The sequence below is a fragment of the Mustela putorius genome, unplaced genomic scaffold, assembly GCF_011764305.1.
Source record: "Mustela putorius furo isolate JIRA1106 unplaced genomic scaffold, ASM1176430v1.1 tig00537227_pilon_pilon_pilon, whole genome shotgun sequence".
Lineage (NCBI taxonomy): Eukaryota > Metazoa > Chordata > Mammalia > Carnivora > Mustelidae > Mustela > Mustela putorius.
Window position 1 is genome coordinate 16,701,492 of NW_025422368.1, and position 27,972 is coordinate 16,729,463.

Sequence of the window (27,972 nt, forward strand, 5' to 3'; positions counted from 1 at the left end):
ATTCCCGTACACATACAGCTCTGTGTTGCTTTCTTAGGCAGAAAATCTGCCAAGTTCACTTCGGTATTGTTCTTGACACCTAGATAAAATACTGAAGGAACTCAGGCTACATTTTTTAGTTTAAAAAAAATAAATTAATGAATTTGACAACCTCATCTATCTATCCAAATGGATATTTTATGACTGCCCACGAAAGGAATGCTTGGTCTTTTGACTGTCCTCCTGTAGACCTTACCTCTCTGCCTCTGTGTTTTTGCTTGTATTGCTTCCCATGTCTGGAATGGTGACCTGTTTTTTATCTACTATAAGATGTTTAAGGAAAATGTATCTGAGAGTCTACTTTCTCTGGCCAGTTATAAGCTATTATCCTTTATTACTTAAAGGAGAGTTGCTACAATCTAGCAATTATTGATTGTCCTAATATTAAGCTGTAGCTACTTGCCAAACTCAATGCTACCTTCTCAGAGAACAAGGCTGTGTAGCCTACTTTCATGCATTCCTAATTTCTATCACTGTGTAGGTACCTAAGAAGCATCAAGTGACACTTTTGATTGATTGGTCATCTCTCCACTTCACTTTGCTCCTTTAATAACAGCATCAGGTTGTGAGATAAACTGCTCATTTTAGAAAGAGGTTAATGATGGTATACTCCTAGGATGAGTATGAGGACCAATTTTCCATGCATTCTATTAATGATGCCCAGCAGAGGTGAATAATAAGTGGCAAAATAAATTGCTGAGGATGAGGAGTTATGTAGGTTAGCCACTGCTAGAGAGGAGTCTAAGTGTCTAAGTGAAAAGTAATTGGGAAACCTAATGGCAGAGCCAACTGAACATGAACAAAAGCAAGAAAGCATTCATGAGAAGAAATCATTGACTTATATGTGCTCATGGATTTACAATAAGCTATGATTGCTTGGAGAATAATTTTTAAAATCATCACATAAGAGAAATGAAAGAATTATGTAAAAATACATAGAACTGGATTATATAGGTCTAAGAGATTTTTTTAAATTAAATTCCTCTGAAAAGATAGCAAAAATTACAATTATCCATTCCAGGACACTATAAGGAATGGAAAGCAAGATGTGACACAAATGGAGAGTTTCAAAGATAGCACCTAGCTAGGATATCAAGAAGCAACACTTACCGAAAACTGTGAGGACCTCAGATCTAGCTCTTTGAATTGAAATTTTATGAAACATACTGTGCAGGTGCTTGAGCTGGTTAAATAAGCCTTTTCATGAAATATGTATTCAATAAATACTCCAACTTTTTTTCTGAAATGGGATGACTGTTTGTACCAAGGTCAGAGAAAAATCCTTATAAAATAAAATCAAACATGGGAGTTTTCTGGCACTGATAAATATCATCTCCTCTTTACAAACACTAATTATAAATTGATTGGGCCCTCCTTTATAATATAAATCATTCTTGGGATGTTTGATTTCATTAGTCACAGGAGTATTTGGGTAAATGATTTTTTTAAAAGATTTTATTTATTTGAAAGAGAGCTTGAAAGAGAGAGAGACGCACAGGGGAGGGGCAGCAGGAGAGGGAGAAACAGGCTCCTGGGTAAGGCAGGAGCCTAACATGGGGGCTGGGTCCCAGGGCCCTGAGATCATGGCCTGAGGCAAAGGCAGACGCTTAACAGACTGAGCCACCCAGGTGCCCAGTAAATGGTTTTTTTAAAAGATTTATTCATTTATTTTAGAAAGTGAGAGAGCATGAGTGGAAAGGGCAGAGGGAGAGAAAATCTAAAGCAGGTTTCATGCTCAGTGCTGAGCCCTGATGAGAGGCTTGATCTCAGGACCCTAAGATCATGACCTGAACCAAATCCTAAAGTCTGATGTTTAATAGACAGCACCACTCAGGTACCCCTAGGGTAAATTATTCTAATACAAATTCCAGCAAACATTTCCTGAATCCCAGTATATTTTAGTATGAAATTCATGAAAAGATGAATAATACGTAGTCTCTGCCATTATAAAGAGCACCATCTAGGAAAAGGGCTGAGAAATGGAAGACCAATTTGAAAACAACTCATTTCAATATACTGTTTGCAGACATCAGGAACAGCATAGTAGACTGAGAAGTAGACACTAGTAGATTAGGAGAAAAGCCAGGAAGGTATAACCCAGAGGCCAACTGAAGAGTGTATGTCAACCACCAGGAGAGATGAACTGTTTGTTAAGTGACTCTGGTAAATCTGGCTGGGATGAAGACTATGAATTGCCGAGTGAGTTTAGCAATGTGGGGAAGACATTGTTCAAATTTTCAAGACTGGTTTTGGTGGGGTTGAGCATGTGAAAAGCTAATTAGAATATGTTTAAATAGAATAGAAGGAAACAAATTAAACAGTGAACAGACTGTCCTCAACTCTTTCAAGGAGTTTTGCTACAAATGTGTCAGAGAAACATAGTAGTACAGAGAGAGGAAGTGGTATGAGGTTTTCTTAAAGATTTTTGGAGAAACAACAGTGTCTTTTATGCAGATAGAAGCGACCCCACTGAGAGGAAGGATTAATAATGCAAGAACCAGAGGGAATATTCTTGAAGGTGACATGAGAGAAAATGGGCGTTAGTATATAAGTGGAGGAATTGTCTTTAAGGCAAAATATATGGGTTACAGATACTGCTAAGAGGGTTGATAAGATGTTGTCTGTGGAAGGTTTCTGTTCTTTGCTTCAATTTTTCTGAGCGAATTGGAAAACTGGGTTTTAACTGAGACTTAGCATGAGGAAGAAGGGTGATGAAAGTTTGTAGAAAGGTGAGAACGTGAAATAGTCTTCTTGCAAATCTAGGAGATTGAGAGGGAGAAGAGATTGCTATGTTACATTAGGGCTTACATGAGAAATGTGGTCATGAATTTAAAGCGGAGCAGAGAGAGTTGTTTTATGTTTTTCTCCATTTGCATTCACTTGCACATGTGCCAGTGTAGAGATGATGGAAGCGTGAATTCAACCGGAGCTGCAGTTATTTTTTTGTCCTGCAACTAAGAAGGTAGAGAGCAACAGGGAATTGGAGATGTGTCCCTGGGAGTGACTTTAATGACTAGCCATGGAATTAAAACTGGATAATGAGAGGGAAACGATATCAGGGAAGTAGGGATTATGAAATTGAGGTATAGTCAAAGATTGGAGGTTCTGGTAATTTGGAAAGGTTGTCTGGGGGGCTTAAGGGGGTCTGAGCTAGAAAGATAAGAGGCATCGATCAGAGAGAGAGATGCATGACATTGGGGTTGTGGACAGTTTGTAGCTAATTATGACAAAATCTATGTACACGGTAGTAATTTCAGGAAGTAAAAGGCATCATAGCAGGAGGGGAGTTCAAAGAACCTAGAGGCCACAAGGTAGAAAGAAACATGTGCATTGCTAGAAATCAGAACAAAAATTTGTCAGAGTGTTCGTGAACCAAGAAATGAAAATAATGAAGACTTTAAAGGGAGTGATTTGTTAATCAATAGATGGCTAACAAGTAATAATGGGGATGCGACTAGCTGACTTGAGCTTCAGGGCTGGTAGAAGTGGATAAAGGGAGAATGGGGTCAAAGTGACAATGGGAAAGAAGACAAATGCATGACTGCCCGACCTCCAGCCAGCGGAACAAGGACTGTGAGGAACGTATCAGCCACCACATGAGAGAGGCAAAGAGGGAACCGTGTCCTTAGAAAAAAGCTGTGTTTCTACTGAACAATCAGGTGAGAAGCATATTCAAAGAAGAGATTAAGGATATGGAAGACTTTGCTGATGTCCAGTTTTTATTTTTAAAAATTCATTGTGACATATTATATAGCTTAGTCTGTCTTCATATATGCAGTACCTTGCCTTGGTTAGGCTTGGCAATATATATATTTGTTTTTTGTGTGTGTGGGGGGGGGGTTCTGAGATTTTTGTGTGTTGAATGAGTCACTCCTGTTCTTGTTTCAAATTGAATATAAGAAAACAGGAAACAAAGATGAAAACTTAGTTTACTGCAAACTTGATTTAGTCTTACAGTTCAAGCCTTCTTAACTGTTACGGCTGTAACGTTTAATATATGCTGACAGTTTTTGATAAAAAGTTCAGTAGTAACAAAAACAAGGAGAGATTAATTCCTTCTAAACATATTGAATAAATCAGTAAAATGCTGCTAAATATATTTTTGCTTTTCCTCTCTGAATTCTCAAGCAATATCTAAGGTAAACTTAACAAATGGTAAAGACACTGCAATTAAGGGGTGCCTGGGTGGCTCAGTTGTTAAGCATCTGCCTTTGGCTCCAGTTTTGATCCCAGGGTCCTTGTCAGGGCTCTCTGCTCAGCCAGGAGCCTGCTTCTCCCTCTCCCTCTGCTTGCCGCCCTGCCTACTTATGCCCTCTCTCTGTCAAATAAATAAATAAAATCATTTTTAAAAAAAGACACTGCAGCTAAGTGTAATAGGATAAAGGTTTCCCATTTCAGGAAAAGAGAAATGCTAGGTTCTAAGAAGTGAATGAATTGGAGGGCCAGTGTTACCCAGGGCTGTGACCCAGGATGTGCTCGCTCAGGAATGACTTTCTGCCACCTGGGCAGCCCCAAACAGCAGCCCTAGGCTTGCGATTGTCGGAATCAGAGAATTCATTATGGCATTCATACTTCAGGTCCTTGTGTCCTGAATTCTAGTGATAATAACTGTTACAGAATATGAGAAGTTATAGTTTTCAAAGTCATCATATCTAATATCTCATTCAGTCTTCACACTGAAAGGACTGTTTTATAAATGAGAGTAAAACTCCAACAAGTTTACGTGACTTGCCCGAAGTTGCTCTCACTTAGGGAAGCTGGAAGCAAACTGTCTGATTCCAGGTCAGCATTTTCCCCACGCATGTCAGCATTGTGATCTTTAAGCAGCTTCTTCTGGTTAGTAGAGAAAAGCTGACTTGGTTTCCAGTGAGATCCCAGGACTCTACCTACACGACAACCAGACCAACTCTGTCTTTACATATTCAGCTTCTGGCTTCTGATTCTGTTTGAAGGAAGGGATCTATTGGTAATAAGCATTTGAAAATCACCATGTTAATGCATGTTATTCCTATGGCATCAAGTAATTTTGACTCTAGCTACTGTCAGATATTCCAGGTAAGGCAGGGAAAGTTTTTCCTTCCCTACCTGGGGAAGTGCCTGGGTGTTGCCCTTCTAGGTCTGAAGGGTACGAATGAGATCAGTAATAGTCAAGTGGCCTATACTTCGGTTGTATATTTGTGTGAGACTAGCCATTTATCATGTCATTCCAGAAAAGAAGAAGAAAAGGGGCTGGTGGGGTGTGGGGCGGGGGGAGCAAGAAGAAAGAGTCTGTTTTGTCATGGCACTAGTTTAGCATTGTAATAATTACAGCTTCTCTTAACTGACTAGCTAAACGATGACTTAGAATATGCACTATTTACTCTATAATTAGGACACTAGCTGACTGGAACAAAAACATTACTACTCTTTGATTCCTGCTGGAGGGGCTTTACAGCTGTACAATTATATTCAGAGACATAAGAAAGAATTTACTGATTTTTAGGGAGAGAATGGAAGGTTAAAATTTTAGGATATTGAAAAGTATAAGTGAGTGTGAGTGGAATCAATCTATAAAATATAAGGAATTTACATTTGGGGGGCTTTGTTTACAAAAGTTTTCTTTAAAAATCATTATAGGGGCACCTGGGTGGCTCCGTTGGTTAAGTGTCTGCCTTGGACTCTTGTCATGAACCCGGGGTCCTGGGATGGAGTCCCGTGTCAGGGTCCCTGCTCAGCGGGGAGCCTGCTTCTCCCTCTCCCTCTCCCTGCTGCTCCCTCTGCTTGTGCTTGCTCACTCTCACTCTTTTTCTGTCAAATAAATAAATAAAATCTTTTTAAAAAAATCATTATATTAGTGAATGTGATTTGGGCAGAAATATTAAATTATTTAACAAAATATTCCTAATCTCTTAAGTACACTGAATATAGAACTAAGTTATATAAGACCCCTTTCATAATTCAGAACATATACTACTTGTATTCCTTTATTATTTTTTAAAATTTACATCAACATTTTTATTGTCATTAATGGCTAATATTTGTTGAGTATTTACTACGTGCCAGGCAAAGGGCTGAATGTTTGGCATGCATCATTTCACATAATTTGCACCACACATTATGGCGCAGGTAACAGCATTACAACCATTTTTCAGACCGAAGCCCTGAGAGGTGCTGCCCAGCGTCAAGCACCTGGCAAGTGAAGGGAGTGAGATTTTTACTGTGGTTGGTGTGAACTTGTATTCCTTTTAAAATTCTTCTTACTTTTCCTAAATATTCTCTAATAGTTGCCTGTCCCTAATTTAAGCCCCTAATCCTGTATATCAAAGATAGATATATAGGCTTAAAGAAATAAATGGTATTCCATTATCATATTAGGGCTAAAAAAGTATCAAGAATTAGAATGGGATTAGCTGTACCATTTCTATAGTATTTAAGTAGTTGTTTAGTGTCCCAGCCTCAGCGATCAGACAACAAAAAGAAAAGGCATTCAAATCAGCAGGGAAGAAGTCAAACTTCCACTATTTGCAGATGACGTGATACTTTATGTAGAAAACCCAAAAGCCTCCACCAAAAAATTGCTAAACCTGATTTATGAATTCTAAAGTCACAGGATACAAAATCAGTGTACAAAAATCTGTTGCATTTCTGCATACCAATAATGAAGCAGTAGAAAGAAAAATCAAGGATTCAATCCCATTTACAATTGTACCAAGAACCATAAGACCCCAGGAATAAACCTAACCAAAAGGTAATGGATCTGTACTCTGAAAACTACAGAACACTTATGGAAGAAATTAAGGAAGACACAAAGAAATGGAAAAATATTCCATGCTCATATTTAATAAATATTGTTAAAATGTCTATACTACCCAAAGCAATCTACACATCTAATGCAATCCCTAACAAAATACCACCAGCATTTTCCACAGAGCTAGAACAAAATTCATACAGACACAAAAGACTCCAAACAGCCAAAGCAATCTTGAAAAAGAAAAGCAAAGCTGGAGACATCACAATTTCAATCTTCAAGCCATATTACAAAGCTGTAGTGATCAAGGCAGTACTGGCACAAAAAGAGACACATAGATGAGTGTAACAGAAAAGAAACCCAGAAATGGACCCACAACTATATGGTCAACTAATCTTTGACAAAGCAGAAAAAAATATCTGATTGAAAAAAGATGGTCTCTTCCACAAATGTTGCTGGGAAAATGGGACAGCAACATGCGAAAGAATGAAACTAGACCACTCTTATACCACACACAAAAATAAATTCAAAATGGATGAAAGACCTAAATGTGAAACAAGAAACCATCAAAATCCTAGATTAAAACACAGGCAGCAACCCCTTTGACATGAGTCATAGCAAATTCTTGTAGATACATCTCTGGAGGCAAGAGAAACAAAGGCAAAAATGGACTACTGAGACTTCATCGAGATCAAGATTCTGCACAGCAAAGGAAAAAAAATCAACAAAATTAAAACCAGCCTTCAGAGTGGGAGGAAATATTTGCAAATGACATATCTGATAAAGGATTAGTATCCAAAATCTATAAAGAGTCTATCAAATGCAACATCCAAAATAATAATAATTATAATAATAATCCAGTTCAGAAATGGGCAAAAGATATGAATAGTCATTTTTCCAAAGAAGACATACAGATGGCTAACAGACACATGAAAAGATGCTCAACATCACTCATCACTAGAGACCTATGAATCTAAACTATGGTGAGATATCAGAATGGCTAAAATGAACAACAGATGTTGGCGAGGATGCGGAGAAAGGGGAACCCTCTTACAGTGTCGGTGGAATGCAAGCTGGTGCAGCCACTCTGGAAAACAGTGTGGAAGTTCCTCAAAAAGTTAAAAATAGAACTCTCCTATGACCCAACAATTACACTACTATTTATCCAAAGAATACAAAAATATTGATTCAAAGGGGTATTTATAGCAGCATTATCAACAATAGCCAAATTATGGAAAGAGCCCAAAGGATCAACTGATGAATGGGTAAAAAGATGTGGTACACCCACACAAAACACACACACACACACACAGACACCTACACACACAGGAATATTACTCAGCCATGAAAAAGAATGAACTGTCATTTGCAATGATGTGGACAGATCTACAGTGTATTATGTTGAGAGAAATAAGTCACTCAGAGAAAGGACAAATACCATATGATTTCACTCATAAGTGGAATTTAAGAAACAAAACAGATAAACTTAGGGAAAGGAAGGGAAAAAAGAGTTGGAGGCAAAGCATGAAAGACTATAGAGAACAAACTGAGGGTTGCTGGAGGGGAGGTGTGTGGGCAGATGTGCTAAATGGGTGACAGGCATTGAGGTGGACACTTGTGATGAGCACTAGGGGTTATATGTAAATGTTGAATAACTAAATTCTTCTGAAACCAATATTGCTCTGCATGTTAGCTAACTAGAATATAAATAAATACTTGAAACAACAACATAAAAAGGAAATATGGAAAGTGCCACATACAAAAAAAAAAGTTGTTTAGTATTTCAGTCCCACTAATAGAAAATAAGCTAATTCAATGTAAGAGGATGAATTTGGAACACCTCAGGTTATAATTATGATTTTACATAATATATAGTTTACATAATAAAATTGTATTTTATTAATATATAAAATGATATCTTGAATAAATTATTAAAAAATCACAGAATGATAGAGAATTATAAAAATTAAGTGTTAAACACTGAGAAGTCTAGCCTCATCTCACTTGAGGCAGAAACATTTTCCTTCAACATCTGACCTTTGTTTCTATACTTGGGGTCTGTGGAGGCTCATTACTTCAGCATTTTGGACAGCTCTAGATATTTTTAAATGTTCCACTATAGTAAGCTGAAATCTACCTTTCCCTGTAATTCTGCTGATTCTTATTAATTCTTCCATGACTGTCCTTTAGATATTAGAAGCCAGATTCCTATCCTTGCTAGGTTCAACCTCCTCAGCTCCTCAAACTACTTCTCAAATGGTATCTTGGCTAGGTATCTTAACTCTGGTTGTCGCTAGTTTTTTATCCCTCTTAAATCAGTCGTGTATATCAATGAGTCAAGTATTAGATAAGCAGTGTCCTCAATATTACTTAGCACTTGCTGTAAAAAATAATGTAGATCTGATATAATAAACAACAGAAGAGGGTACAGGATTTAGAAGTAATAGATAGATAGATGTTAAGTGTAAGAGAGAGCTAAAGAAGGAAAATCAGCCAAAGGCTAGTATAAAAAGCCAAGTATAAGGTGATGAGGCTCTGGACTGAGTAGCAATGGAAATGAAACAGAATGGACAAGTATATGGGATGTTTCAAAGCAAACATCAACAAGATTTAGAAAACTGAGTAAATTGCATGAATAAAGGAAAGGAGATTCAAACCATAAACCAGGCTTCTAAGCCTAAGTGACTGATAAAAATGTTAGAGCTATTTTCTAAGACTGTGGAAGGGAGTACCAGTTTGGGAGTAAAAGGCAGATAATAATGATTTTGATTGAGTTTGGAGCAAAATTAGGATAAGCATTTAGAAAGTCTCTTTTAAAGATATAGAAATATGGAACTAGAAGCTTATATATCTGAGATAAAGGCAGGAGACCTTCAGATTTAAGCTGACCGTTATAGTCCAGGAAACAATTAGCCTGATAAAGAGACTAAGGAAAATAAGAACAAAAGACCTGGGACTAAGCATTGAGTAGTTACATAAGTTGATTCGTTTCCTGCCGGAAATCACAGAGTAGTAGAAGAGAAGCAAATCTTAGTACAATCACATTTAAGAGACCCTGGTTAGGGGCGCCTGGGTGGCTCAATGGGTTAAAGCCTCTGCCTTCTGCTCAGGTCATGATCCCTGGGATCAAGCCCCACATCAGTCTCTGCTCAGCAGGGAGCCTGCTTCCCTTCCTCTCTCTCTCTCTCTCTCTGCCTGCCTCTCTGCCTGCTTGTGATCTCTGTCTGTCAAATAAATAAATAAAATCTTTAAAAAAAAAAAAAAAAGATACTGGTTAGCTGGTGTCCTGGAAATGTTGACTAGATGAATAGTAACAGTGATAATAGGAAAGTCAGTTTGAATTCTAAAACACCCTATTATGTTGGCCCCGAATTCTAACATTCTACATTTTTTAATCCTCAGGATTTCTGAAGCACACTCAATGTTGAAAAAAAAATGTACTAATTTTGGCTGTCACCACTAAATATTCTTTTTACAAGTAAATACTTATTTAGTTATCTTAACTATTAGAAATAATTAACACAGTATAAGAATAGGTGGACTTATATTTTTTATTGGAGTGGGATAGTCTGTAAACATGAGATTCATGAGACACAAGTATGCAGATATAAAGAAATCAGCCATGTGAATGATTTGTCTACATAAGACTTACACTTAGATATAACCAGATGACTGATGATTCGTGGTATTTTGTGGATTACTAAATTTTGTTGGTAATCCCGTTTTTTTACAATAGTATGTAATTATATGCTTGTGGTTAAGAGTACAAAATTCTCAAATCTCAAAGAAAATGTACATTTGAGTGTTTCAGGTGTTATCATTTTAGAAGACTTTTCCTTTAAATATTGCATTTCTGATTTTTCAAAAGTAGCCCTTTGATTGTGTGTGTGTGTGTGTGTCTGCGTGTCTGTCTCTCTGTCTGTGTGTCAGGTGGGGGGGCTGGCTGTCCATTGATACAAATGCCTTGCTTTCATTATCCTGGGGATGGGAGAAAGTTTACATGCTACCATATAATGTTGTCATCAAAATGATCTTCCTGAATTATTTTGTGTGTGTGTATGTATGTGTATGTACAGCCACAATTCCTTCAGGAGACACCTACCAAGGCAAATGCAGGTTTCCAGTGTTGATTTTAGCATGGGCACAGAACCCGTTTTACAAAGAGGAGAAACAACAACCAGCATTGGGAGGATAAAACCAGAGCTCTACAAACAGAAATCAGTTGACTCTGAGGGCAACAGGCAAGAAGATATCAAAACTTGTGGGAAACTTAACTTCACCCTCCAGTATGACTATGAAAACGAACTTCTAGTTGTTAAAATTATCAAAGCCTTAGATCTCCCTGCTAAAGACTTCACAGGCACTTCTGACCCTTATGTGAAGATGTATCTTCTTCCAGATAGGAAAAAGAAATTTCAGACCCGTGTGCACAGAAAGACTTTAAATCCTCTATTTGATGAAACGTTTCAGTTTCCCGTAGCATATGATCAACTAAGCAACCGAAAACTACATTTCAGTGTGTATGATTTTGACAGATTTTCTAGACATGACATGATTGGGGAAGTGATTCTTGATAATTTGTTTGAAGTCTCTGATCTCTCCAGGGAAGCCACAGTGTGGAAAGATATTCATTGCGCTACTACGGTAAGTAATAATTCCCCCAGTATATTGGTTTTTATTTGACCTGCAGTGGTACATAAAACTAATTATCACCCAGCTTCTTGGAGTAAGTTTACAAATTGTAGAATTTATATTCTAAGAACCTGCAAAGGTAGGCTTTGATTACATACATAAAATAATTTAGATACCTAACACAATATTGGTAATTACGTAAATAAAATATAGCTCTTTATGTTACCAAAAATAGTAGTTGTTTTTTCTTTAAAAATGTTTATTTGTAACTTGTCTTCTCATAGTTAATACTGACTTTCATTATTTAAGAAAATTTTGTTCCTCAGATCAAACCTAAAAATATTTTGATGCTGTTTTGAAAAGCCCTTGTTTGAATTTAAAACAGCCCATTCCTACAGAGGCTTTCATGCACTAGATATGATTACAGAATTTGAAATGTTGAATGATCATAAGTGACTGTTTATATTAGGATTTTTCATTTACATTATAAAATGCTTTCTCTGAATATAAAATAATAACTTTAGTAATGAAAATGGGGAAAACAGTAAAGAACCATACAAAATTAAAATACTCTATAGTGCTACTCATTATGTGTATAATTATGGCATATTGTTTTCTAAATTTTTTCTATACATTTTTAAAATTATTGAGATCAAACTAAGTTTAAAAATTCCCACACTGGGGAGCATCTAGGTGGCTCAGTGGGTTAAAGCCTCTCCCTCCCAGGGTCCTGTGATCAAGCCCCGCATTGGGCTCTCTGCTCAGCAGGGAGCCTGCTTCTTCCCTCTCTCTCTGCCTGCCTCTCTGCCTGTTTGTGATCTCTATCAAATAAATAAATAAAATATTTTAAAAAATAAAAAAATATTCCCACACTGGTTTTCTTTCATGCTAAATTTATTTTAGTGCATGATGTTTAAATGTATGATCTATTTACCTAGGCATAAATTCGTTACGCTAAAAATTATTGTGTTCTTTGTTCCATAAATCTTTATTTGAGATTATCTGTCTAGGACAGAATTATGGAATTGGAACTAGAAAACTGGTTGCTTAGGTTAGATTGCAGAATTGTTTGGATTTGTTTTTGTTTTGTTTTGTTTTTAAGAGAGAGGCAGGTCATGAACTTGGGGTCGGGGGCAAAGGGAGAGGGAGAAAGAGAAACTTAAACAGGCTCCATACTCAGCACAGAGACCAACACGGGGCTTGCTCTCATGACCCTGCTCACATGGACCCTGAGATCATGACCTGAGCAGAAATCAAGAGGGGGACACAGCCAATTGAGCCACCCAGGCATCCCTGATTTCTTGATTTTTCAATGGAGTCATTTAATTTTTTAAATTTTTTAAATTATTATGTTAGTCACCATACAGCACCTCATTAGCTTTTGATGTAGTATTCCATGATTCGTAACACCCAATGTTGATTACAACATGTGCCCTCCTTCATACCCATCCCCCCACCCTCCTCCCCTCTAAAACCCTCAGCTTGATTCCCGGAGTCCATAACCTCTCATGGTTCATCTCCCCCTCTGGTCCACCCTGCCCATCATTTAATTTTTTACCACCAGATTGTCTTTATGTATTTGCCATCTTTTGTCCAAATTTTAGCAAAATGTATAATCTTAAAATGTAGCAGGTTTTTTTTTTTTTTAAAGATTTTATTTATATATTTGAGAGAGAGCATGAGAGGGGAGAAGATCAGAGGGAGAAGCCGACTTCCCGCAGAGCTCCCTCAGAGGGAGCCGGATGCCGGACTTGATCCAGGGGCTCCAGGATCCTGACCTGAGCCAAAGGAAGTGGCCCAACCAACTGAACCACCCAAGCGCCCAAAATGTAGCAGTTTTTAATAGAGATAAGGGATTATTTTAAAAATAAGAAAATTATATTTTAATTCAAAGTAATTCCTTTTTAATTTTTCCCCCATCAGTGTTTTACTAATTAAAATCAGTATTTGGGGATTATTATATTTTCACTATAATTATTATACGGATAAGGTAACTTAAAATTTTATACTTCCAATTTGTTGCACTGCATCATCATAACATTTTCAATTGTTAGGTTTTTATTCCATGGTTTCCAACATTTATAGGGAACGAAGAAATTTTCAAACTGGATCATATTTCAAAGGTACATTGGAGCTGTTTTGATTTCACGGTGTTTTTCACCTTATTACTTATTTTTCTACAGGGAAAAAATAGGGGTGATTTTTATGTTTTAAAAAGGATGACACTTCTGGAATTCTACAAATACAGATAATTATTTATTGTTAGGTATTTCTCTCTTAATTCCCCAATCTTGTATTATTACTTCTTTTATTCATCCAACAAATATTTGCTAAGTGCCTACTATGGGTTTGGTATGTTCTAAGTAATAGGGATGCAAAAAAATTGTTTTGAAACACATTCTTGGGCCTATGTTGGAAATTTAGGATAACTTCCCCATCTCAAAGTTCATAGTAATCTTAATCACATCTGCAAAGTCCCTTTTGCTTTGTAGGTAACATAGTCACAGATTCTAGAAATTAGGATGTGTTTATCTCTGCGGTGTCTTTATTCTAAGTACAACATCCATAGACATTTTCATTTCAATATTCTGGTTGCAAAAAGCAGTAGGTAGATAATAAAATATATTATTAAATCATTCTAGCCAAATGATATTTCTCTGTAACTGGAACATTGAGCCACTGTTCTAGATACTGTTTATGACTTTTCTGTTAGGAAGATAATAATGAAACCTTAATTTTTTGACTATGAAACCAAAGCTCACAATATACACTAGTATCATCTTTAAGGATAGTATTATGTTTAAGGAAATCTTCGCTTCAGCTTTTGAAAAATCATTAAACAATTTTATATTTAAGATTAATAAAGTAAAATAATATAGGTTGAAGTTTGCTTAAGAAACTATCTTTACTTACACATTTTAACTTTAAATAATTTCATACAGAAATACAGTTTGCTACAGAGAGGGAGAAAGAAAGGAAAGAAATAAAAAGAAATTAAAAAATAAAAAGCCATACACCTTCACTTATCCAAGTTTTACAGAAACCTGTAAAGGTGATCCAGCTATGTGAATAGAGGTTTAAAAGAATTTATGTAACAGACAAAACATATTTGAATTAAAGTATTAGTTCTTTTTATATCAGGAGACACTAATGACAAATACACATAAATAACTAGTTAAACATAGATTTTAAGCCATTCTTATAAAGTTCTTATTTGAAGTAATCATATGCAAGTTTTTTAAAGGAGGACCTTTATATACTGCAAACCTCCAACTCAAAAATTCTAAAATTTAGTCAAAAAATTTGGTCATCAACTTGAAATAGTCAATATATCTTTAATGTTTAATGAATCTCATTAGTATCATTAAGTCATACTTTACTATCATTTTGACATAAATGCCACGGACTTCTTTGTACTTCTTCAAGCCAATGATATAATTATTAAAAATAGAACTCTATGGAAATCAGAGTTGCTGCTTTTTTGTGATTATTGTTTTTAATTATCTTGTCTCATTCCAACAAATTTCTAATATAGAATCTCTGTCACAATTTTTTCCCCCTATGTATCCAAAGTCGTGTTCAAGGCCTTATTCAAAAAAATCTTCCTAGGCCAGTTCATTAAATGAAATTGATTTTTTTTTTCTGCATCACTGGATTCAAATAACTTCAATTTGACTATGTAAGTACTTACTGAGAACTTTGTACATACAAAGCTTATACTTTCTAAAGTGGAAATAAAGACTAGTAAAATACAAGTTTTGGTCAAGAACTTTAGCCTGATAGAAGAAACAAGTAAAGAAGTATATGCTAATATATAAATAACACTATATAATATCTTCCTCTTAATCTCCACAAATGTGGTCTTGTTCACACACACACACACACACACACACACACACATTTGCTCTCAATCTCTCTCATACAGATTATGTCTAATATGAATATATTATAAAAGATCACCATATGAGGATGACAGAATTCTGAAATAAGGAGATGTTTCTTGAAGAAAAAATGCATGAGGAAAAAGAAAGCGAGTTCTAGAACATGTTCAGGGGGAAAACAGTAGGCTGTGAGTTCAGGAATATGAGATGAAGAAGGAACTAAAGGGAACCAAAAGTAGAATGTTCTATTTAAACTACATATAATCAGTAAGCCCTTTATTGCTATTAAGGTTTATATTTATTTTGTTTTTATAAAAAGAGTATAAACTATTAGAGCTGTTACTTTCTGTGTCATCATATGTACACTGGGTACGAATAGAAGCTTCTGAAAAATAAGGGGCCAGGAAGGAGTCTAACATGGCAGTTTAGGTAAGATGAAATAAAGACTGGCTGAGGCTGGTAGCAATGGAAATGGAAAGAATCTAACATTTGCAATGGAAGTGCCATCTGTGACATGTATTTAAACGTTTTCCAAGTAGAGGTCTTCTGTCATCCCCTTGCCTCTTAGCTGAAAGACAGAAATCATCTTGTGTCTCTCTTGTATCCTTTACAGTGTATATGAGCACTTACTAACTAATCAGTAATACTTGTTGAAAAAATTAATGTAGCAAATTTTTATGGATGGTCAAGTGTAAGAATGTATATAAGTATAAATCTACCACTACCAGAGGGAAAAAACAGTGCAATCTTGTACCATGTTGTTTACAAATATATAAATTAGCTCTATTTGTTAACACTACTTTCTGTTACAAAAAATTAAAAATTTATTCAGTGTGTGGCATAAATTCATATGCAAAATAAAGCAGGAATATTTTATTGTCAGAAATCCTATCAGGTTAAAACAAAGTCACACGTTTTGTATTTATAATTTCATTACTAATTATTTCTATACAAGAAGGATTAATATTTTTATCAGGAATTAGCAAGGTTTTTTTTTTGTTTTTGTTTTTTAAGGATTTTACTTATTTATTTGTCAGAGAGAGAGAGGGAGAGAGAGCGAGCGAGTACGTGCAGAGTGGCAGGCAGAGGCAGAGGGAGAAGCAGGATCCCTGCCGAGCAAGGAACCCGATGTGGGACTTGATCCCATGCCACTGTGATAATCATCTGAGCCAAAGGCAGCCACTTAACCAACTGAGCCATCCAGGCATCCCTAGTAAGGTTTTTAAAATTTAAGATTGGGAGTAAAAAGGAAGGTTAAGGAATAAGGAAATGAAAAGATATGTCTTTATTCTTTGCAAAAAATTAATTTTTACTTTAAGGAGCATCCCACCATATACCAGAAATGTGACAAGCCAGTCACTGCTTGCACTAGTATAGAAATAACTCCCAACATAGGGAAAATCGCTTTGAAGAACAGTGTGTACCCTATGCCACTATTTTGACAATAAGAAAGAAATATATATTTATATGTTTATATATATTAGTAAAGCCTATTCAAGGACACACAAGAAACTAAGTTAGTTACTATTGGCAAAAATGATAGAAACTAGATGAATGTAGAAAAGGAATAATTTGCAACATATTGCTTTATATACATTAATTTTTAAGCTATGTAAGTATATTTTTAAAATTTTTAATTACCTTTTTTCAAGAAGTCACTCATTATAAAGACTAATGTATTTTGAATATTTAAATGTAGTGATCTCATGCACACTCAAGAAGCCACTGAAAGTATAGGTAGTTAAAGAAAAGCTTTTCTGGTTTTGAATAAAACTACCTCTATTTTACATATTTATTCACTCATCTAATCAATGAACATTTTTTTCAGCACCAGTGACGTTCTAGACACTTAGGAATTCTCACAGGAAAAGAGAGTATATGCACATAACCACACTGACCTGGTTTACAGCTATAAAGTACTTGAATCTATTATCTTTTAACTAAGGATCTGTCAAGTTTGAAAGAGTAGACCTTGACATGCCAAATACAAAGAAACTATTGTGTTCATTGTACCAATCAGAGTCCTGAATGTACTAGCTGAGAATGAATTTGAAGTAATGTATTTTAATACACAGTACCAAAGTAGCTTTGAATGTTAAAAAAATTTTTTTTTAATTTGTTTTCTTTTTTCTCTTGATATATTTTTAATTTTTCCAATGAGCATCCTGGATCTATTCCAGGATCAAAATAATACTATTTTTTACTTTGTTTTGTTCTTTTGCATTTAGCTATCAATTCTCTTTTAAAATTTGTTAACTCTGGAATAATTTGTTATCCAATAACATTTTAAGGGGTGGCAAAATTCCAACTTCATTCTAAAGAAAAAAGTGTGGTGGAAGTCAAGGCAGTAGAGAGTAAACTTTTTGGTCAGCGGCCATCTAGCTCAATCTTTGGGTTGCAGCAAGAAATATTACGGTCATAGGCCTGCAGATTGGGGGACAATGAACCCATATCTGCTCCTTGTTAGGTATTCCTAATTTTCTCTTTCATCTCTGCACTAAACCTGATTCTGGAGTGTCAAAGATACCACATCTGCTAATAATGGACCACCATTAACTGACTATTAACTCAAATGATGCAAATAAATTCTATGACCTACCTATAAGGTCTTTTAGTCATTTTGCAAGAATTTATAGCATGTACCTATGTAGCAATATAAAATCAAATTAAAATTAAGTTCAAAATAATAGAGACTGTCATAAACTATCCAAAGATTATGCAGCTTCTCAAAGTGTGGTTTTTTCCCTTGGCTTCAGCTCCTGATCAACTCAAGCAAACTGTTAAGCGACTTTGTCTCCACAAAACAAACAAACAACTAACAACTAAACCACTAAACCAACAACTAAACCACTAGTAGTTGCCAGAGGGGAAGGGAGTGGAGGGAAGGGCAAAAGGAGGAAAAGGGGGAAAAAAATAAGGAACTTTGTCTCATGAATATTTGGTATTTAATAAATCACCATAGTTTTTTATATTATTTTGAAAGTCAAATCTCATCTATGTACATTTAGAGAACAGGGCTTCAGTGTTCCATGTGTTTTGACTGCCTTTGTATTTCACATGAAAGATTGATGGCAAATTTGTTTTAAAATAGCCCACAGCAATTAAATTAGCCCTTTATTATCAGGTTAAGTAGTAGATTCCTGTAATACTGGTTACAGCATTATGTTTCACAAAAACAAACAAAAAAAAGTTAATGCATATCTAAAACTTAAATTGTTTTAGTCTTAATTCAACACTGAAGCCACACTTTTTAGAGAATTGTTGGGTAAGCACAGTAAGGTCTTCTGAGTCACTGAAAAATAGTCAAAAATTGATACCTGACCACATTTTAGTCATAATATTTGGGGTTATTCAAAAAGGAAGGTTTTTTTTTTTCCTAAATTCATTGCATCCACATAATTTCCAATTTAAATTCCTACCTTGCTTGACTTGTGAAGATTATATATACTGCCCTCTAACTTCTCTATCACCCTGGGGTCTCTCCCTCTCCCTGCTTCCCCTTTGCCTCCCTCATCCCTGCTCACCCTCTCCCCATCTGGCTACCGTTGGCAGCCCTACAGCCTAATCACTGAGAACTTAAGGCTCTGGGACAAACTAACAAGCTTTGCCTCCCTGCTGTGTCACTTCTCTCTATGGCTTTGAGCAAGTTAGAAAATCTCTCTGAACCTTAATTACCTTATCTGTAAAACAGGGATTATGAGAAGGCAAACCCATAGTTTGTTGAATAGAGTAAATAAAGATAAATGCTAAGGAGAGCCAGGCATTCATCAATGCTTACTGTATGTTAGCTGCCAAGAAGTATTACAGAATGCTATCATAAGGATATGGTTTCGGTTGTTGTTGATGTGGCTTACGTATTAAACAGGAATAAAGACCTCGGTGTTAAAAAAAAAATGGTATGTCCTATTATTACGGTAGGAGATAGTTTTAGGTGGTATGTTTTTCTATGTAGTGTGGAAAGTTTTGTGCAAGAGTTTATTTAAACCTTATTAGTTACTGTATACTGTGATTCAGTGAGTATATAATTTTTTTATGAAGTATATACTCATAATGTCACACTGTACTCCCCTCATCTGTAACCTAACCCGACTCTTCCTTTTACACCAGGCACTCTTCCTCTTTGTTCCTTTACCAACCTCTCCATGTGCTTATTAAGTGCATCCGATCAAACTTCGGGAGCTAAAATGCTAGATACGCTCCGTGTGTCCGGACCTTCAGGTTCACTCTCTTCCACCCTCCTTGCTGTCTGGTACCTCAGTTATGTCCGCAGACACTGTTCTCCGGATTCTGTCAAAGGATGTTAGGGCAGGAGGAGAATGTCATTTGGATAAGGATTCTCTCTCATCTTTCTCTGAGAGATAGTCTCAGGCTCACAATGTCCTTCACCGGAGGGCACAGTTCCTCTCAAAGCAGCCTTTTCTTTTCACCACTTTTTCCTTCTGAGCCCAGGTAGCTGTCCCCCTCCCCTTGTCCTTTCAGACCTAGGGGTCATCACAACCTCCCCTGGTACCCGTGTCCAATGCTGTACCCTCTTTTGAGGCTTCCCTACCTCTGCTCACATCTCTAGATAGTCCCTTCATTAAGCCTTCTGGAATTAGTCTAGCTTGTTTGTGCCATCTCTTTCCTCCTGGATCTCGACAACCTGAAGGGGAAAATAAGAACAACAAAAAATTCCTGATTGCAAATAACTGAATTCCCTATAACCTTCTTGGACTTTGCCATGTGTCTGATATATTGTGTGTGTTCACTACCTTTAGTCCTTTAAAAGCTTGATTGTAAGACAAAGCCTTCAGCCACACAAAGTGAGAAAATGGCTAAAATCCTCTAATCTTTATACACAGAGAATTTCAAAGGAACTCCTTAAAATGGAATTTCACATTTCATCACAATTGAAAAAGTCGGAATTTCCACCTCTTAAAAACCAAGATTTTAGACAGGAATATTAGATCATTTATTTCGAGTCATCTGGAAAAGTCTTTGTTAATATTATAGGTTTCAAACATGCTTATGTGCCCAATTTCTTTCTTAAAAAAATTCAAAATAGAAACTTTCATAAAACTATGCATGTCCCTGGTTTTTAAGTAAAATGTACTGAATAATTAAACCTTTACGTAAGAGTGGTGATCTTTATGACCATTAGTTAGCATAATAAATTTAAAAAGCAGATTTTTATTTCTGTCCATCGCTCTTCTATTACACTGTTTCATCTCCATTAAAGGTATAAATGCTTCTTGAATTCCTTACCTCTCCAGTTTGTTGCTTTTAGGTTTCTAATAAAATACCTAAGTTGGGAGAATTATATACAGATAAAATCAATACATTTAAATATTGGCCTGTGATCTTTTTCTCAGAGTAAAATGCATGAGAATTGTAATAGGTCAGAAGTCTTTTCATATTAATTTTAAAATTCTAGAGTATGTTTGGAGTAGGGTTTCAAGAACACTCATGTCCAGATCATGTGGTCATATTGTTTTAGAATTGCTAGACTGTTCAAATGTTGTCCTTTAATTTTATAGTTTAGAAAATGAAGTCTTGGAATGTTTAAAAAAAAAAAATCACTTATGCTCACCCAGCTGATTAACAGAAGATCCAGAACTAGATTTTAAATCTTTAACTCTTAGTTCAGTGTTCCTTGTCTTGAATTATATTGGAGTGTTAATCTGTTTGAAATATACTAATATGAAATAAAAAGAATTGAATTTTTTTAACATGGAAATTCAATTTTCAGCTTACAGGATTGAAATCTCAAAATACTTACATAATTTGAATTAAAGGAAGTTTTAATATACTTATGACAAAAATATGAGTTAAGGCCTTTAAAGTATATAATACTATCAAATCTACCTTGTTAACAACTTCTATCAAAATTCATGGAGAATTAAGTAATGACTCTCTTGGCCTTATTTAAAAGAACAGTTGGAATCAATGTTCAGGAAATTTCAAGACAATTTTTCCTCTCAGACATAATCAGTGAAAAATCTGTATTTGGGGTATAATTGAATTTTATCATTTGTGTCCCACTGTATTTTAATATTTGGAACTTGCAGCAGATAAGGAGAAGCTCTTCAGCTCCAGAACATGCTAGCAACATCTGTTGCAAATTTTAGGAGTTCAGTATAGTTCTAAAAGTACCATGAGTTAAAGTTGTCCCTTTCTTGCACTTAGTTTATTATTAACATGCTCTTATATAGTTAAGGGAATATGCAGTTGACTTTTAAATGTGAACATTCAAAATATTCTCCTCCTTCTTTCTAATAGACTGCATTAAAATTTCCTATAAATTAAGTCACTGATTTTCTAGTTTCTAAAGAATTTTTTCAAAGAAACATAGCACTTCATCTACTAGCTTTGAAATCTAAGACCATGAAAACAATTTAAAGTTTCTTGTCCTGACTAGTAAAATCTGAAACACTGTTTCTGCTGGGGAAAGTCTCAGAGGGAAGTAGAAATCTACAGGAACTGAATGAAATGAGTCTAGTTTCACTAGAAACCTGGGTCTGCTCCCTTCTGGATCCAAAACTTTGGGTGACTTGCTTCACATTTCTGAACTTGTTTCCTCATCCACAAAAAAAAAAAAAAAAAGCTTATAATAATATCAGCCCCACAGGAATATTTTGAAAATAAAAGGAGATAATAAATATCAACTTCTTATAAAAGTTGCCAAGTGTTATTTATCACCAACATGCTATACTTTTGCATACAGCCATTTTTATCTACTTGATTTCTAATATCCCAGTGTCTTTCGTGTTTTAAATTTCTTACCCTAATAATTAAATTTCCTAAATGAATCACCTTTGTATTTTTTTTTAAAATGAATGAGACACTTTTTCTTTACTCATTTCTTCAATCTTGAACTTGAATAAAATATGACAATGTTATAAGAGACTATGCCATGGCTTATATTTCATTCAGTCTTTCTATAAATTTAATTCACTAAACCAGAGATATTACTGACTAAATATCAATTTTATTCATGTCTTTGGAGTGCTTTTAAATTTTTAAGTGCTCTATGTACAATCTGACCCCCCATGGTAAGTAAAGGGATGTTTTACAACTACAGGTACTTATTGAATACCAGTCTACAAGAGAGCCAATAACCAGAAACAGAAAATTATGCCCAGTCAGGTTTTTGTCAAAGCATATAGGCTGCAAACATTTAACTACAGTCTAATTATGCATAGAGTCCCAAGTATGATATATTGGCCATCCAGATCCAGAGAAAATAATGGATAAAAGAACATTTTGTAGGGGCACCTGGGTGACTCAGTCAGTTGAGTGTCCAGCTCCTAGTTTAGGTTCAGGTCATGATCTCATGGGTTGTGAGATCAAGCCCCCACAGGGCTCCACACTCAGCAGGGAGTCAGCTTGAAGGATTCTCTCCCTCTGCCCCTACCCCAACTTGCACACGTGCACACACCTTTTCTCTCTCTCTCTCAAAGTAAATCAATAAATCTTTTTTAAAAAGAAGATTCTGTAACAGAGGCTAGTTCTCTGCTCTGCCTACAGAATAGGGATCTTAAACCCATCAATTCAACTAACTCCATTTAGTTCTCCTGCTTACCAGGCACTCTTCTGGATGTCTTAGAGCAGAATCTGTCCCCAGTGCATAAGGCCTACTTTCTAGAAAAGCAAGTCAGGTAATGTTGAAGGGAATATGTAGTGTGTCCAATGAACGAAATGCTATGTGCCATAGAAAGAGCTTTTAGTTTTACTCTGAGTGACTTGTGAGACCATTGGTGGCTTTTGATCAGAAGTGAAGTGCGGTGTCACTTCGCATCGATAAGATCTCTGACTACTATATGGAGGATAGACACTGAGGAGCAGAGGTTGTTTGGTTCATGGCAAATCAAAGACTAGATTGTCTTTGCCAGTAATTTGTTTAACATGGGTTCACTCTAGGAATTATAATGTATAATCATATTCCACAAACAAACAGCATACAGGATAATGTCTTTTAGTATGCCAATAAAGAGATACCAAGCCAATAATAGATTAATTACACTATTGTTTCAGGCCAAGAGGAAATGAATGAAATAAAGTCCACATTTAGTTGAGGTATTCCTTTTAACAATTTTGTTCTCAGTAGAGTTGGTCTTTCCAACTGAAATGTGGGTGTCACCTGCTGGCCTGGTAGGAGCTGGGAGTGTAGCTAGCAGGGGACCGCACCAGTACTGCAGACGAGATGGGCTGCTCGTGAGGTTATTTACTCAAGGGACACTGCTTGCCTCGCTGCCTGGGGTGAATAGATTTGCCTAGGCAGGAGCACGTGTCCCTTCTTGTCTTGAGACTGCTGCACAGTTCCACAGCACTGCCAAGAGTAGCCTGACCATGGCAGGGGTAGGTGTTTCAAAATCTACAGACAGCTATTTAGATCAACAAAGAGTAAACTTGCCCAAACCAAACACTCTCAAGTTACGGGTCAAATTTTGGCTTTTAAAGTTTTAAGGTTCATCACTTGATGGACACCCTGCCATTACTCTGATATCAATAATGTAATGATTTTCTATTCATGTGTAAGAATTTGGTAAGAACGTTTTAATATCTAACTGCACAAAAATTTCAAAAAATTTCAAAAATTTCAAAAAAACAAGTCCAAACCACAAAATATATTGTCCAAAGCAAGCTTTCAAAACATGTTTGTTTGTTTGTTTGTTTGTTTTTAAGGTTTTATTTATTGATTAGAGAGAGAGTGAGAATGAGTGAGAGAGAGAGCATGAAAGGGGTAGGGTCAGAGGGAGAAGACGACTGCTTGCTCACCAGGGAGTCTGATGCAGGACTAGGTCTTGGGATTCCAGGATCATGACCTGAGCTGAAGGCAGTCACTTAACCAACTGAACCACCCAGGTGCCTGAGAACATGGGTTGAAAATCATAACGAGTCAGTACACAGCAGGGATAAAACTGTATAAAATAATTTAAGGTAGATTCTAAAATGGTGAAGCCAGGCTCATCCAGTCCAAGTGTCTATGTACATCCGTACTGAAAGGGATATTTCTAATGAGGAATTTTACGAAGGTTATTTAAAAGCTTCAAATACTCCAAGGAGAGCTGCATAGTGTACTGTGCAAGTTTCTATGCCACTATCTACAAGCAGTGATTAAGATTTGAGAATCAGTCTCCAGTTCCTCTCACCAAGAAGTTTAAGGTGTCTCTTAATCGGCATTACAGAGGAAAGAGTTCTTATTAAATTTGTATCATCTTCTTATGCCCAGACTGCTCTTATCCCAGTGTCTACACTGGGCTATCTCCTCTGGTTCAGGCTGCTCATTGCACCAATAGTTAGGAAACTTGATTTGGTAAGTCCGTGAAAGACTATTCCAAGGCCTCATCTCTTCTCTGTGGCTTCAGCATTTTGTCCCTCCTAGTGGCTGGGTCTGAGGCTGTGTTGATATGATAAAAGCTAAGTCATCTGGCAGGCAGAGTTATTTCCCACCGGGATTGGGAATGGAAAATGGTTTTCCCACTGAGCAGAAACACGGCACTATTAAATAGCATCACTGGCGATGGTAGCTCTGGGTTGTGGCTATTGATCTCTTACTGCTCAGTGGGGGGTTGTAATCATCCCGTCTCCAACACTACTATGTTCTCTGTCCCCTTTCTGCCTGACTTCAGCAAAGTTTCCCCTGGACTTTGTTCCATGGCCAAGCACAATGCTTAATATTATACACTTACTGAAAAGTATATTCTTTCTTTCCTGCAGAAATACAAGCAGGTCCTGCTAAAAAGGACACCTAGTGAGCAATCTTCTCTGTTTTCAAGTGGAGATGGTAGGAAAGAATCAATAATGAAAATGTATGTATAAGTCCAGGAGTCGAAATAGGTGTTGTGTGGTTCCCAGAGTGGGGAAGCCTCCTTTGCCCATTCTTTCCCCCACTCTCATTGAACATAGTGAAATCTGGTTTAATCACAATCACTAGAAGAAGGAGGAAGGGCAGGAAGGAAGTATTGTGTGAAAATTGTGGTTCTTTGAAAGAAAAGGAAGAAAGTGGGCTAGAAACTTGAGAAGATTTTAATGTTAATTACATTTCCTAATTGTATTCTACCAGTATTCCTTCTTTGCCTCCCAGAGACACCAGACTGCTTGTTTGGTGTAAATGCCCAGATGTGCAAGGAAAAATGCAATTTTTACACCTTAAGGATACATCTGATTCTGAAATTTCAATACACCATATAATTACAGCAAAAAAAAAAAATTCAAGACCACACTAGAATACTGGGATCTATGAAGAAATAAAGTTCAGTAAAAACCAAAAGATAAGTATCCTCTTACTTAAGATCCCCAAACCTATAGTGTATCTTTAGGTGGCTCAAAACTATTACAACCATTATACTCCCAGGTCTGCCATACATAGACTTGCCCTTGCACAGTTCCAAGGGCCTCCACTCAGAGCCCACAACACCCATAAACAGTGTCCTTGCTCCCTTGTTCTCTGGTTAGTGAGTAGCCTTCAGTCCTTCAAACAGTAGATATCCTGCTGCCACTGAAGTCATGACCTGGCCTGATGCTTTTATGATTTATTCATTCGGCACATTTTTTTTAATTGAGCATCAAACTTACACCAGTCACTGACCCTAGAAAAATTGTAGTAAACAAGAAAAGAAATACAACTTTTGTTCAACATCTACTGTGTCCGACTGGATTCATACTTATATTAGCTTTGTATATCATCCCTTTATAATTTAAATGCAACCCTTCCAGGTAATTGCTATAACCATGAAAATGGATCTCATCCTGTTTGCAATAAAAATCGGGGTTGATCTACGTATTCCTGAGGAGGGGTCATTTATTATTATTTTTTTAAATTTGAGATGAAGAGAAAGAGAGAGCTTGAGCGGGATGGAGGGTCAGAGGGAAAGGGAGAAGCAGACTCCCCATTGAGCAGGGAGCTTGATGTGGGGCTCAATCCCAGGACCCCAAGATCATGACCTGAGTAGAAGGCAGAAACACTGAACCAACTGAGCCATCCAGGCACTCCAAGGAGGGGTCATTTAGAATAAAGCAGTGTGTTGCCATTTAAATTATCCTACGTCATTGGTCTCTCTTTGCCTTCTGGTCATGGTTGGACCTTGGTCTTTCTAATGAGGCTCTGCTTGGTCTATAGCAAGCAAGGGTTAAAAGAGCCTATCCATATATTCCTGAACATGCTTGAACTATATATACTATTTAGTACTCATTTTTACCAGTACTTAAAATTACAAAATTTTAGAGCTGGAAAATAAATTAGTTCATCTCTTTGGACACCCTCATGCTATACCAAAGAAACTGAGGTCAAGTGAGGTTAAGTGGATTGTCCAAGGTTAAATTACATGATTTTCTCAGGTGGAGGGGTGATGTGAGTCAGAGAGAAATAGATACTTTCTAGTAGTGTGAATGCAGTAGACCCACTCTGGGTCTGCATTGCACTGTAGCTTCGTTTTGTGAGCAGGCAAATGAAAGACTAGTAATTTAATGAAGATGCTCATTTGTTTAACAGTGTGAGGAAAACTATCCGTTTTCTTACCAACCAGGAAATGTGGAAGGCAGGCAGCATTTAGGGTGCTAAGTGGATGTGATGACTGCTGTCACCATAGTAACAAATTGCTTGTTTAAAGGTTCTTTTTTAAGTCTTAATGATTCTTACTTTCTAATATATCTCTGAATTCAAACATTTCTTCAGCCAACACCTTCACATACCTGTTTAATGGCCCCTCCCCCCCCCCTTTTTTTAGAGAGATTTATTCATTTATTTGAGAGAGGGAAAGAGTTGGGGGAGGGTAGAGGAAGAGAGAGTCATAAGTAGACTCCATGCTGAGTGCAGAACCTGACTCTGAGATCTAAGGACACTGAGATCACAAACTGAGCTGAAACCAAGTGTCCAATGCTCAACCAAATGTGTCACCTAGGCACCCCAGCCCCTCCTTTTTTCATCCTAATCTAGCCTACTCAGAACAAAGAAATGGTTTCCAAATATCATTTTCATTACCAACTAATACATGGGAGATGTAAGATTTTAACTCTGGCTTTTCTGATCTGGGAACCTACATGCCCTTTTCATTCTGCCAAGCTCCCACTCTTTTATATTACCAATACCTTTAGATCCCTATTACCCATAGGAGTCACCGAATAAACTACATAGAGCTTTAACTCTTCCCACATGTCACCAAACTCCTTATTTCTCAACATAAACTGCCACTTGTATTTGTAAATATTAATCATAGTACTCACATTCAATATTATTCCTCTTCTTCTCTGCCAGTCCCACGTCTTTTGGCTCTCAAATCCTAATGTGATGTTTAATGCCCTCCAGGAGTTCTTCCCTTGGTTAGAACACGCTATAGTTATCAAGCCTTCAGTCTGCCTCCTCTCCAGCTCTGTACTCAGTTGCTATAATTCAATCTTACTACTAGCTCAGTCCTGAAATAGAATGTGCAATGCAACTACCTATATATCAACTTATCTTTCCAATGACTTTTATTTTTATCTTGGAGAGATGGTACATGGAAAAATCTTTATAACTTTGACGAGATTTATGAGGTTAACTATTGCCAAGTATTAGAAAATGATCTTTCTCTACACAGCTCTATGTCTGTGGAACCAGGGTGAAAAATTCAAATATACAGTCCCTGACCCGGCCTCAGTGTCAACTTTTTCAGAAGCCTGTCTCTGCAAATATTCCACCAAATAGATCAGTGTGTATGAGAACAGTCTTCATAC

At 36.5% G+C, this 27,972-nt stretch overlaps 1 protein-coding gene across 1 annotated transcript in view; it reads left to right on the plus strand.

Moving 5' to 3' along the window:
* The window catches only part of SYT10 (synaptotagmin 10), a 69,114-nt gene that overhangs the window by 23,037 nt on the left and 18,105 nt on the right, over positions 1-27,972 (plus strand). The window contains exon 3 of the mRNA XM_004771824.3: positions 10,843-11,410. Within this exon, the coding sequence (XP_004771881.1) occupies positions 10,843-11,410 (568 nt within the window). The remainder of the gene's footprint in view (positions 1-10,842; positions 11,411-27,972) is intronic.